This window comes from Neolamprologus brichardi, chromosome 23, assembly GCF_056152115.1.
Source record: "Neolamprologus brichardi isolate AB-2024 chromosome 23, ASM5615211v1, whole genome shotgun sequence".
NCBI lineage: Eukaryota > Metazoa > Chordata > Actinopteri > Cichliformes > Cichlidae > Neolamprologus > Neolamprologus brichardi.
In genome coordinates this window covers 22,761,246-22,775,695 of record NC_142125.1, presented here as the reverse complement: position 1 = coordinate 22,775,695, position 14,450 = coordinate 22,761,246, and the positions used below count along the sequence as shown (strand labels likewise).

Below are 14,450 nucleotides of genomic sequence, written 5' to 3'. Positions count from 1 at the left end.
CTCTCCTCCTCCTCCTGTTTCTTCCTCCTCTTGTTTCCCGTTACATGATTGCTGTTTTGCTCCTGTGATTGGCTCATTTTTGCGGGGTTGTTGTGTTGTTGATTTCTACTCCGCCTGCCCATTTGTCGTCGCCTTGATATTATTGTTTTTATTTTGGTCTAAAATGCCTCCGGTCATTGTGGATGTGGCTTCTTCAATGTCACTCTGATTTTTTTATTTTTTATTTTGGTCACGTGTTAATTTGCCGTCGCACTTGTGTGCACTCACACTCCATCTGTTTATTTTGGCCTCCTCCTTCACCTATCCTCCTTCCTTCTTGCAATTTCCTCCTCCGTCCCTCTTCTTATCTTTATTTCCCCCTCTTTTCCTCCCTCCTTCCCCCTGCCTTGTTTGCTGCTTCACACAACCACCTCCTCCTCCTTCTCTTCTTCCTCTTCCCGTCCCCGTGGCTCGGCAGCATTGGCACGAGGGAGGGGGTGATCCAGAAGAACCTGAGCGGCTTGCTGCCGGTGCGTGACTTCCGGCTGGACCCCAGCCTCATGTACTCCCTGCCCCTGCTGGCCCTCAGCCCCAACCTCCTGGTGGTGTGGATCTTCCTCAGCATGGCCTACTTCCTGGCCAAACTGCGCTGCAGTTGAGCGAGCAGCTCTACGCTGGAAGTGACCAAATGTCAAACGTACTGCGAGGGTGGGCGGGGACTCTCCACGCTGACTCCCCAGGGTGTTTCTGAAACTGTGCCACTGACCTGTGAGAGGGGTGTAATCAGCTCACACACACTGTCCCACCCTCACTAAGGGCTGTACGCAATTTACGTCCCACTTATCAGCAGCCACGCTTTGGGCTTTTTCTTTCTTTTCTATTCTTTAAACATCTTTTTCTTTTTTCTATTAAAAACCTGTCATAGCTCAGGGGTGTCAAACTCATCTTATTCGTGGGCCACTAACCCAATCCTGTATGATCCTAACAGGACCAGAAGGCTAACCTCTTCCCACCCCCCTAAACCTCCAAATTGTTCTTAATGTAATGAATTGATCTGATTTATAAATCTGATTAACTCTCTGTGATATCTTGAACTCCTGAGACCCTGCATCATCATACAGGGATATATGGTAACATATTTACTCTTCATTCTTCTTAATAAAGTGTTTATCTTTTCAAAAAAAACAATGATTACTTTATTCTGTTGGGCTGTCGAAGAAATAGTGGAGTTAAGATTAGGTCCAGCTAATCGTAAATCGCTAAGAGAAATTAAAAATGCATCCCTAAGGAGAGCTCGGGTTTCCGGAGGTTAAGAACAGAGTACAACGAGAAGACGTCCTCAGTCTTGCAGGCCTAGCAACCCCTGCCTGTCAACCACCAATAGTTATGGAAAAATGTGCAGCACCCACTTTGCGGGGCCTTTTGAAATGTTCTGATGACATTTTTTTTTTGTCTCTATTTCAAGTTTTACACCTTTCAGTTTTACTGCTGCTTAGTAAGCAGTTGCAGACAAGTTGTCTCACATGCAAAATATGAGTGACTCCTGGCTATCCAGTAGCAGCTACAACAGTGACGTTTGTAGCGCAGCACCGTGTACGTCTTTGCAACCTATTCAGTAATGCACATTTTTCCCTAGCAACCTGTGGTTGCCAGGGATTCACCAACTGGTTTATAGTTCTGTGTGCCTGAGGTCTTAGTGGCCTAGTTCTATCCCACTTGTTTGACACTCCTGATATATTAATTGTGTTGCCTACATTTGAGCGTGAGGCCACATGCCATGTTCACACTAAGCCTGCTGAATGTGAATTCTACATGATTCCATTCATGTGTGTTTTTTTAGGATCATATTCGTCCACGTGTACACGCCGAAAATACCCAGATTATTTCCTTCTCTTCTCTTTTTTTTTGTCCAGGATTAAGATAGCAGACACTGCTGTTTTAAACTCACGATTTACTTGTCACTACAGTCCAAAACGCTGCCACGTGATTAATCCTTTTTTTGGGGCTTTTATGTGAAATACTAAATTTTAACCATTACGAAGTCCTAAATCTCCAATTCTGTTTTCTTTACTGAGGTTTAACCAAACATGCATTTTTCTAAGACTTTACAGAAACTAACGCTGCGATTTTCAGATTCAGTGTTTCTGAAAAAGCTCAGTTTTGTCCGCGTGGACGGTATTTGCCAAAAAGAGGACTTTCAAAAAAATTCGGCTGGCTCCGTGCGAACATATAACACAAAGCCATTAAAAGACATTAAGATATTACCTTTAGTAACTCACAGGATTATCCAAATCCACTTCCATACTGCCTAATGAGAGTGTATTACTTCTTTCTTAGTGTATAGCGCCCTCTGATGGACATATTTTGCTCCTTTGTGATGGTCAGTGAGTACTCTGCCTTACCCTTCACTGGTGGAAGGTAACAGTTTATTGTAAAGAGTGTATAATGTGTATAAGGATAAGCAGATGATATCTAAACTTTGCTTTCAGGAAAGACCCACAGTAGCAATCAGATGATTATTTTATTCATGATTTAAGCTCAGCACAAACAGCTTATATCATCAAAACATTTTCTGGAACATTTGGTTTATCATTGTCTTCCATGTGCTTTTGCACTTGCCCCACACGCTAATGTGGAGGAACCTAAAGCTTTTATCTCGTGCCAAAATGAAGCAAGTACGCGCTTGCTTAGATATATATTTTTAAGGCAGCATTTGCTTGTTTTTGTTTCTTTTGGTCTTCCTGCTTCTTTATAGACGGTGGAAGCATTTTCCTGCTTCTGCATGAGCTTTTGCACTTTCCAGCAGATCCGGGTCTGTCTCTGTCTTTGTTTATATCCAGCCTATTGAAATGTTTATGTGAGGCAGTGTTAGTGTTAGGAATCACGTGATAGCCCTGTTTAATCAGTAAAAATGAACTGAACCCATTAACTGACCGTTTACTTGATGGACATTAAACACTTGTGCTGCTGATATGAAAACTATGCTTGCTCACATTCATTTAGCCTAAAACAAAAAGCCCTGTGACATGTGTGACCCATTTTAAAAGAGGAGTTCACTGAGCAGCAGGAATACTGCTCTGAACTGTGTCGACTAAATGCGTATTGGCACAAGTACAAGCAGACAAATAATTATTTCGAACTCCTAGCACACCCTCAAAAATAAAAATAAAATCATAAAAGCTGAAATATTGTCGCTAGTAGACGGAACAATCTAACAGTCTTATATGGAGTGTAGAGTGTGCCAAAATAAGTAACGTCGATGTGAAAGTTGTTATTTTTTACGTTCAAACCAATGTTAAAAAATAGATGTGGAAAAAAATATTTAGTTAACTGGAATAAAATGAACAACTAGACTTTTATAAAAGAAAACTACTTGAAATGATGCAACCACATAGCTGCCTTAAAATAAATAACAATACACTGGAAATGTCTTTGTAGTTAATTTGGTCTTAAGTCAAGTCTAAATATGATAAATGTCTGCTGTAAAAGTTAGCAAAATAAAAATGACTACAACTAATGTAAACTAAAAAAACTTTGAGTATCTCTTTAAATAATTCCTTATTAAAATTAAAGCTGCCCTGCTTAGTAGATTCAATGTCGAAATGCTCATTTAGTAGTGATGTGCGGATCGATACTGAAATATGGATTCCTCCGATACCAGTCATTTATGTTCTAGAATCGATTCTCATATTAAAATATCAATATTTTAGTAATTTAGGGTAAATTTGTAGTTTATCATTAACAGGAACACAGTGGAAATAAACTATATCATTCGGATTGTCTACATTGGAAGGAACTACTTCCTCTTCCGCCTTTCGTAGGTAGGTAGGTAGGTATGTAGGTATGTTCAGGCCTATACTTTAGTGGCACAATTTACTGTCTTTGAGTCCAGTGTTTTGTATTTGCAATGCACAGCTTTACTGTTTTACTTTTCTTCTGCTGCTCTTTAGTGTCAGCTGTTTCTCCCATGAGCTGGTGGAGACCAAAAATGGAGCAAAAACTTTGATTTATCAGGTAGTCACAGTATTAGCTCCTCTTCTTTTTCTTCCTCCTAGTGTTATTCCCACTCCGTGGGGTCCGCTTTTCTGCAAAGCTGCCTCCATTTGGCACGGCCAAGGGCGTCGTTCAGGTTGGCGCCGATCTTCTTCACGTTGTCTTTAATTCGGTCCATCCATCGCCTTTTTGGTCTGCCCCTTGGTTGCCGTCGCAGTGCTGTTCTTGCCACAGAGTTTTAATCACTTCTGATCACGTGTCCATACCATCGCAGTTGCACTCCTTGCATCTTCTCTGTGATTGGTGCAATGCCCAGCCGCTTCCGGATGTCGATGTTCGTGACGTGGTCTGATTGTGTCAGGCCCAGGCACCATCGCAGCATCCGCATTTCCATTGTGTGAAGGGCCTGTTCGTGCTTTGCGATGGCTGGCCAACACTCTGATCCATAAAGGGCCACAGGGTGCACTACGCTCTTGTAGATCTTTGACTTGAGGCGGTCTGGCATTCATCGGTCGTACAGGACACCAGTGACTTGACGCCACTTCATCCAGGCCTCATTAATCCTGGCTCGTACGTCTGGCAGGATGTCGCCGTCGTCGCCATCACAGTATTAGCTCCTAATGCTAGTAATATTTATTAAAAGAATCACATATTTAACTAAAAACAACCTTTTGAATTGTACCCCTTGGATCAGTTAAAATTTAAGTCAGACTACACAGCAATAATATGACCCATAATTAACCAGCATACTTTTAATGATCTTTTATTGTCTTTACTGCCAAAAAAAGTCCTGTAGCCTGGATTTGCTCATTATCATTAAAGTGACCCTGTCAAGTTTAAAGTTTAGGCATGAGTGGCTGTTTTGTCATTCTTTTATCTCTTCATGGACTCAGGCTTTTCCAGTCTGGCTGAGTGTTATTTATGGGTTCAGTTCATTTATAAGACACCGTCACATCCTGGCTTTCACCTGCCCAGAGGCTGAGACTGGCCAGCGATGGCACTCTTCAAACACTTTAATTGGTCCCAGTGTGCCAAAATAGATGCAGTAAGTCAGCGATTCGACCCACATCTGCTCTGCAGCTTTCAGGACAATGCAGTCGAGATCAGCTCTGTCTCGCTGACTGACAGAGCTGATCTCTGCGTACTTCAGGATGCAGCTTGTAACTGGAATGTATGATTGTAGGATATTCAGGGGAAATGTGTTTGCATTGCTGCAGCTTGTGAACCCTTTAGAGCATTTATCTGTACTAGCCGATATGTTTACATGAGCTTTATAGAGACAGTGTTTGATGAGTAATGTGAGTTACTCATCAACTGTGTTAAGATGTAAAGAGTTTAGGCTATTAAAGATGGGATGTCTGCATTCATTTTGGCTTATGCATCCTAGAAACAAGGGACCAATACACAATGCAGTGTGTGTCCCTCTTGTTTCATTCTTGTGTCAAATATTTTATGCACTTTTAATAGAGCTTCCTATAAGAATGTGGTGTTGATGTTTGATATGCCCACTGTTAATTATATCATTGTATTATTATGAAGAGCCTTATTTCCCAGTTACTAACTCCATGGCTTCCATGATATTTTGGTTATATTGAGAATGAAGTAAACGGGACCTACTTTGCTTTTTTTCTTATTTAGTTTTAAATATATATAGCCCCTTTTCCATTAGTGCCTACTCGTGTCGTCTCACTACTATTTACTGGGTATTCCATTAGGTGGTAGTACCTGGAAAATGGGTTCAAAAAGCAACGCTGTGGTCCCAGAGTCTGGAAAAAAGCCACAGACCAAGCAGAAGGTATATCGTTGCCTCGACGTCCACCTTTGTGGTTCTTATCCTGTGAAGAGTGCTATATAAATAAAGTAAAGTAGGTGGTACTCGATTGTAATGGGGAAAAAAACGATTTGAGGCGAGTCGTGCTGTTTTGAGCCGAGACGAACCGAATAGGTACTAATGGAAAAAGGGCTTTTGTGACAGGAAATTCATATTAAATGGAATTCTTATTAAAAAACTTTAACACAGGAGAAAAACTTCTGTGAAAGTAGTCTAGTAGGCACTAACAGTACAGCTCGCAAAGCATTCAGTGCTACCCCTCAGCAGGCTTCCCGATACTGGCCTATTCAAAGAAAGTGGACTTTCGGGTGAGGGTGCTCTTAGGTCTCAATCACGCAGGCTTAGAGAACAGTTGCCACTGCCTGGTAACCACAGTTCACTAGGGAAAAATTAGGGTTCTCTAACTAACTGCGAGTGCTTGTTGGCAGTCGCAAGTGGAAATTGATTGTTAACCTTGTTCATGCAGTCATACTGATGGCTAGTTACCCCCTAATTGGAAGGGGAAAGGGTGTATTCTCTAACCAGTTGGTGATTGGTTGCTGGGGGTTGCTTGTTGTTGCTAGGTTGTAAAGTATATAGTGCCCTACCGAAAACCTCCTTGTCATTGCTTTGGTTCTGAGCAGATTGTAACTTTTCATGTTTCATTCAAACCAGAAACTCAGAAAAGCCTTCAAAGTAAAAGTTGTTGGTTTCAGTTTTAAAACTACAGTTGCACTAGGGATAAGGTTACAGACTGTAGCACAGCCAAAATTATGACAATTGTGGGCATTGAACTTGCAGTGGCTAGTTGAAGACTGGGAAGCTACATCCAGATGAACAGAGTCAGCTGTCTGGACTTTTCTTACCTGGATGACTGAGTGTGGAACGTGGACAGACCAAAGCAATCGCAGAGAGGATTTTGTTGCAGCGCCCTTTCTGCAACTGACTTCACGCAATGATAGCCAGCAACCTCATCAAATATGTCAAGAAATAGATGATTTTCCCTTGAAACTTGTCAGGGGTTGCTGACCAGTCTCTAGGCCTGTGTGACTGTAGCCTTAAAGAGAAAGTTAGGGACAGAAGATAAACTGAGGGTTGCATGAGGCACCTCTGTGAAATATTAAGTATATCTGAACTGTGAGCCATCCATAGCTACTCTAATACAGTGCCCCAATAAAATCATAGAGCTGGAAACAAGCATAGTAGGTCCTCTTTAACAATGTATGTGGAAAGTGTGTTAGAAACCAGAAGCACTTAGATTGATTTACATATTGGAAATCTGTAATGTAAAAATCAATATCTTTGCTTGTAAAGCTAACCATCAGCATCGGTCGCCTCCCTAGAGTTCAGAGGCTCTGCCTCATTAAGATCGACCCAGTATGGAAATGGATCAGACTAAAATAGCTTCCTTTGGGGAGCTTACCCATGCTGATGACCTCTAAACAGTCACATACTACAGTAAAATGATCCTTCCTCTTTTGGATCCTGAAAATATTGAACATCTTTCAGACTGCTTTGAGAAATGTTTTGTGTCACAGGAAATGCAGTATACGTGTAGAAATTTCAGAAAAATATCAGTCTTGTGCTTTATATTAAAAGAATAATATTAAGTTTGAGGATTTCCTTCCTGGAAGGTTAGTGAAACGAGTGGTACCATTTTTAATAAAGCAGCTAGTTAGCTTAATTTAGCTAATCTTATAAAACTAAAAGTTGTTTTTATTCTTTAAATATTTAACAATCTTACATTGTTAATGTAATTACAGTTGGGATGCTGTGTAAAATGTGAATATAGACAGAATACAATGATTTGTAAATCTCACATTGATATTTTATTCACAGTACAACAGAGAAAACATACAAAGTTTAAACTGAGAAATGTTTGAGAAAAATATTAGCTTAAATTGAATTTGATGGTAGCAACATGACACAGGGCAGTGTTTACTGCTGTGCAGCATACCCTCTGCTTTAGCAGTCTATAAATATCTGTGAACTGAGGAGACTAACTGTTAGACTTTTGGGAGAGTCCATTTACTTCTGAGAAATACATTTCCTATGTAAAGAAAATAGGAGTTTATGAGATTTGTAAGTCATCATATGTTTTTATTTACATTTTATGTTGTGTCCTAACTGTTTTGCTCATAAAGGAAAGGGCCTTTAGTCTTTAAAGCTGCTGGTTGGTGGATTTTGTTTCTTTTGAACTTCTTTGAACCAGGCTAGCATTTTATTCCTTTTTACCCATTTTATCTGTTAGCTGTAAGCTAGCTTGATGTTTTCCAGTAAGACTAAAAATAAAGCTGAGTAAAAAGCCATGCTTTGTGAAAAGCTACAAAAGGTATTTTGAAAATCCACCAGCACCCTTAAAGCTCTTTTTTTAAAATATTTAATTAATATAAAATATGTTTTGTTTTTTTATAAACAATATAGCTAACTAGAGCTAACTAGCTGCTGGCGGCAGCTTAGCATGCTAATGTTAAAAAAGTCAATTTTTTTTTTTTTTTTTTTAGCTCAAATCCAGCAACAATGCAACTACAAATTGTCTCAATTTAAGTGATTATACGCCACTTTTGAAGTTTTTAACATTAGTTTTAAGGTTATTGCTTTCTTATCATCTGTTGAACTACCTCTGTGAGCTTAGCATTTATTCAAAAATAAAATAATATCAAAACTTATCATCGCTGAGCAGTAGGAATGTAAGTATTATTGGGAAACAGTAAAAAGTTGTGGAAGTTTGATCAAGACTAAATGCCAGTGAGGGATAATGGTTTCAGATACTTTGAACATTGAGTCCCACTATACCTGCAGGTGTAATTACCCTAAAGTGCTTCCTACAAAAATAAATCTAATGTTATATTATCCACCTGGAGAGAAAACATCAGTTTGCCTTTTCCTTTGCTTTATTTATTTATTTATTTTTAGGAAATCAGATATATCAGAAAATATATTTGTACTGCTGTAGATAAACTGTATTGCCAAAATGCTTTATTTATCATATTGTTGTCTGCTATATGTATACATATATATAGTCTGCGGTTATTCCAAAGTAGAGTGTGTATATATTGATTATTATAATGCTTGTGCCATAACTGTCACGCTGTCATTACTCTTGGTCACAGCTGAACATGACTGTTGTTGAGTTCCCTGTGATATGCATATTTATATGTATTTTGTTGTGGTGTGACTGTTAGCTGTGGATTTGATTGCTTCTCTGTTTGCAGGTGTTTTCAAACCTCGTTTTGAAGGACTTGCACTGGTTTTGTGGCTCTCTTGTTGTTTAAGTTAGCAAACAGCAGGAAATTATGGTACCAGATTTTCTGTTCTTGTTCACGTCCAAAGGCTTTTTATCTCGCCGAGTATCGCGAACCCCAGAAAACCTCCCATTTTCCTGCTCAAATAAATGCTTCCTGCATCCACCTGCAGAGTGTAAACCGTGTGATATTTTATAGTCTTTAAAGTTGTGCACTCTCATCTTATTCTAACCTGCTTTAACGGTGTCAGGTTCTACCTGGCTATCCTTGAACATGCTTCAGCTGTGCTCTGAATAAAGAGACAAATGTGATTATCCAGCTGGTAGCAGACAATTTGGAGGTTGTTTATCTATTTATTCATGTGTTTGTCAGTCCATGTGTCATAATGTGTATTTGTTGTGTCTATGAATGGATTTTTTTTTTTTAATTTTTTTTTAAATTCGGCAGCAGTCATGCTGTTTATCAGTTTAAGAAACATGTTTTGGGCTGCTGCCTTAGTGTTGACTGGCTTGTGACCCCCCTGAGGATGAGTGTATCTCCTCCTGGTCTCAAACCAGAGATCTTTAAGGCGTGGGGGAACTCCAGGCCTCAAGGGCCGGTGTCCTGCAGGTTTTAGATGTGTCAACATGTCTTGAAGTTCTCCGGAGGGCTGGTAACAAACTAATCATTTGATTCAGATGGGTTGACCTAGGGTGATATCTAAAACCTGCAGGACACCGGCCCTTGAGGCCTGGAGTTTCCCCATGCCTGCTTTAAAATATGACTGCTTCACCTGAGCCTTTCTAGAGTCAATTTGAAAGAGTGTAAACTTACTGACCTCTGCTGGTCATAAGCAGGAATTACTATTGTGAAATAATCCATAGGCTTTTTTTTTTAAAAATTTTATATAATAAAAAAATACTTTTTTTTTTTTTAACCCTTGAACCCTAATGTGCTGTTTTGTCACTAACATTGGGTCTATTTTACTTGATATACTGTTAAAACATACTTAACATCAACAGTACTCTCCTTTCTCTACGTAACCTCTATGCAAAGTCTCAAAACAAAATAAAGGCATCATGGCGGGACCCTCCAGGCTCTAATGCACCGCAATGAAAATCACGTAGCTAATATCACGTTGGTGAAAATTACCTGACGTTAGTGTTCTCGGGTTGAGACAGATGCTTTTTTTTTGTTTGTTTTTTTGTTAAATGTTTTTTAAATTAAAGTTTCAGTCTTATTTTCTGTCATTTGTACTAACATTACATTTAGTGATCTGACTGCCTGTCTGCATGGTAGATTAGATTGATATAAAGATTAGATATAAAACATGAAAAACATGTTTTCATCCAGTGGCTCCAACCTGCATTCTTTCTACTCCTGTGCCTATAAAAATCAGTCATTCTGTGACAAAATTGACCCTGCTTCTCATTCAATCTCCTGCTTCATAATCAGAAAACTATCGGGAATGTGTTCACTGGTCTCTAGTTTTGAGTCTTACTGAATATAATGTGATTTAAATTGGTTCCATTTGAAGTGAAATCGACCACACAGTGAGCACTTCTCAGTCACGTTCAACCTTATTTGGACAGCTCTGGTTTAAAAAAAAAAAAAAAAAAGGCTGAGGAGTCACAGCATCACAACAACTAAAGTTACCTTTAATTTTCATGGTAACCAGGATGAAATAATAGCAACTAGGAGAAATAATAGAATATATTTTTATAATATTTTAACTTTGTTTAATATTTAAATCCCATTTCCTTTTGAAAATAGTGTTAGTTTTACAAGTTCACAAAATTGAGTTTATCCCAGAATTTCAATCCATCAACAAGAGTTTCCCTTTGACTTCATATGAAGAGACGTGTGTCCTCTAACAGAACTCTTAGTCCTTTGCACTCATGCTTGAATGATCATTTTCATCTTTTCTTCTCATCGTGCACAAGTCATCATTTCTGCTTTTTTTTTTTCTTTCCTTTTGCTCTCATTCTGCCTGTGAACGCCCTCTCTCCCCTCTGTCTCCTCCTCCTCCTGTCTCCTCAGCGAGGGCTGTAGGCGGGAAAACACTGTGAAGAACGTCGGATGCCGAAAGTACGCGTTTAACTCGCTGCAGCTCAAGGCTTTCCCCAGACACTACCGACCGCCCGACGGCACCTTTGGCAAAGTGGAGACCTGACCAGAGGAGATCAGAGGACTGAGTACAGTGAAGATACTGTGATGAGAGACTGTTTAATTTCACCATCATGTGGCCTGGTTCCTGCTGTAGAGGTTTTAGATTAGATTATCGTGGAGGTAGACTGAGTGACTGAATGTCACACTAACAAACAGTAGCTCCGTCCTGAAAAATAAAGACAAAAAACCACCTTAGTGGAATGACTGTTTTTAGGTACTGTACACATTGCTTATGTCTCATTCTGCAAACCACGCTGGAGAAATGTTTTTATTTTTTATTATAGAAAAGCACTGCCTCACTTCCACTTCCAGTACTGATGTAATCGATATGAAGGATGCATAATTTCTGTTCTACAATAAAGATGAAGAATATCAGAAAATCTGCAACTGTGTTTGACTTCTGTCCAAATGAATACAAATGCAAACAAATACAAATACAAACAGACTTAGTTTTAATAAACCTATATTTGCACTTGTTAATTTCCCAATGCACCGAAGTTTTGGGGGGGGGGGACAAAGTAACACCCCCTTGATTAATAATGTGATTAACCACATTTTGGAAAGAGCCATACTCAGATTACTGCCAGACCTGCTGAATCAATAAATCAGTTAAACAAAACCTGTCTGACAAAGTGAAACAGGCTAAAAGATCTCAAACACCAACACATCAGGCCATGATGCAAAGAAACGGCCGAGAAACAAAGCCAGTGACATCTGTCAGTTTAGGAAAGGTTACAAAGCCATTTCTGACTCCAGTGAACCATAGTGAGAGACATACACACATAAAGAAAACTTAGGACAGTGCTGAAGCTTCCCAGGAGTGACCAGCCCACCAAAATTACTCCAAGGACGCATTGACGACTCATCCAGGAGGTCACAAAAGAACTCAGAACAACAGCTAAAGAACTGCAGGCCTCACTAGTCTCAGCTAAGGTCAGAGTTCATGTTTCAACAGTGAGACAGAGACTGGGCAAAAATGGCCTCCATGCGAGAGTTCAAGGAGAAAACCACTGCTGACCAAAAAGATCACAAAAGCTTCTCTCAGTCTCACATTTACTAAAAACATCTTGATGATCCCCAAAAAAATATTCTGTGGACTGACGAGACAAAAACGGAACTTTCTAGAAGGTTTAAGTCCCGTTACATCTGACATAAAACTAACAGCATTTCATAAAAAGATCATCACAGCAACAGTCAAACATGGTGGTGGTAGTGTGATGGGGCTGCTTTGCTGCTTCAGGACGACTTGCTGTAATTGATGGAACCATGAATTCTGCTCTGAAGGAGGATGTCTGACCATCAGTTTATGCTCTGAAGCTCAAGAGCACTTGGGTTATACACAGTGTTGGGTAAGTTATTTTAAATTAGTAACTTAGTTACATTACTGGTTACTTAAAAGTAACTCAGTAACTTCAAGTTACTCGTTACTTTCAAAGTAACTAGTTACTAGGGACTAAGTAACTTCGGTTTTACTCAAAATTCTCTTGTTAATGTGTTGTTTCCGTAACTGGATACCCAGCAAGATTGCCAGTCTTCTAGCTTGCTTACTTTCCACAAGTGCACTGTGCCACCTACCAATAGAAAGGAAAAGATAATGTGCATATTTCCACGAGAGAAATCCCACGCCTGGACCGTCGTTGACCACCGCCATGTTTCTAGCCTACGTCACGCGTCATGTGCGCTTTTTACATCCAACATGAAAACTGCAGTCGTGGTGCTTTCGATTGTACTCAGAACTCAGAAATTCTGCCTTCTGAATAGGAAGATGTAGATAACACCAGGCTGCAGATGAGCTGCATACAGGGCTGGACTGGGACAAAAAATCAGCCCGGGCATTTTGACCACCATTATAGGAAAAATCATAAAGTCTTTGAATGAAAACAAACGCTGTTGTGACAGTGATGTACACTGTTCTGATGGTATATATTTGTCAATCTATCAATCATTTGTTTTAAGATCCAGATAATTATTTGTTAAAAGCTAGATATTTTAAATGAGAATAAGAAAGTATTTCTTTGTGCCCACCTCTCCCTGTTAATGCCCTACCTGGCCCTCTGGCAACACTTTGCTAGACCCGCCCCTACACAGTTACCAGCTGTCAGCTACGTAAAAAAAAAGGATCCTGGGGTTATCTGTCTCTCAGAAACAGTTCATAACTTCCCTTCAACTCATTCATGTCACCTAAAAGGTAAACCTGTTTCTCCATCACCTGTTCAGCTCTGATGATTCAGTAAGGACATCTCCTGGTTTCATCTTCATGCTTCCCTCTCACCAGATAACCAAACCGACATCATGACCAGCAGCTTTTACAGCTGAGGCTCCAGCAAACATCAGCTGATACTAGAAATTAATATTAAATAAATTCTAACAACAGCTGATCAAGCTTAAACGTGCTGCTGTTGTTTAGCGCTACATCTGCTGGTTTCTTCTTTCTGGCACGAAGTGGGCAATAAACAAACGAGAGAAAAGCCGATCAGCTGATCATTGATCAGTTTAATGATTGAAGTAGAAACAGGAGAGGGAGGGGGAGCGAATGAGAGGAGAAGATGCAGTTGTGCAGCAAAGACACAGAATAAATCCAGCTTTGTGTCTTTTTCATTGTAGCTGAAGTCCGGGACAAACTGTGTTTCTTTTCACCTCAATACGAAATGCGTAATATTTTCTCTGAATACGAGATGATTCCGTTATTTAGGGGATGGTTGGCAACTCTACTAACCTTATGAACAAAATAAAGTTCAACATCAGTAACATCATAGCATCCACCCAGCTGTATAGAAACTCCGTCATGCTAGTACCCAGTACGAAAAAGTCAGCACAACAAAAATAAACTCCACCTAAACTTGGTTAATATCTGACCCAGATAGACTGCAGGTCATAACTTCTCACCTGAAGTTCAGTTCACCTGACGCTTGGACCGGCGGCCGACTCGGGTCTCTCCTCCTCCTGCCTCCCTTTTCCCTCATCACAAGGTAATGCTTAAATTCTTATCCAGCTCTGCTTTTAACATAATAAATCAGCAATATCTGTCACGGGCGGATCTAGAAGGGTGGCATGTGCCACCCTAAAATGATCTTGTGCCACCCTAGTTTTGCATATGACAGTGTTGTTTATTAAAACAAGATAGCATTGGGCCTAGCAACAGTTAACACTGAATATAAATTCTAAAACTGAATATATTACATAGTGATACCCCCCCCCCCCCCCCCCCCCCCCTCCACCATTAACAAATGGTTCTTGTTCCAGATGGAGTGGCTACATTTTTAGATAAATAGTTG

The 14,450-nt window shown here is 39.9% G+C and overlaps 1 protein-coding gene across 9 annotated transcripts in view; it reads left to right on the top strand.

Moving 5' to 3' along the window:
* The window catches only part of inpp4ab (inositol polyphosphate-4-phosphatase type I Ab), an 85,296-nt gene extending 73,741 nt beyond the window's left edge, over positions 1 to 11,555 (top strand). For 6 of the 9 annotated variants that reach the window (XM_087836752.1, XM_087836757.1, XM_087836756.1 and 3 more), the window contains one exon: positions 458 to 4,739. In XM_087836752.1, coding sequence (XP_087692878.1) covers positions 458 to 638 — 181 coding nt within the window. In that variant the 3' untranslated portion in view covers positions 639 to 4,739. Of the gene's footprint in view, positions 1 to 457; positions 4,740 to 11,046 lie in introns of those variants that run through there. The other 3 variants (XM_087836759.1, XM_087836758.1, XM_087836755.1) reach the window with 1 other exon arrangement.
* The last annotated feature ends 2,895 nt before the right edge of the window (positions 11,556 to 14,450 follow it).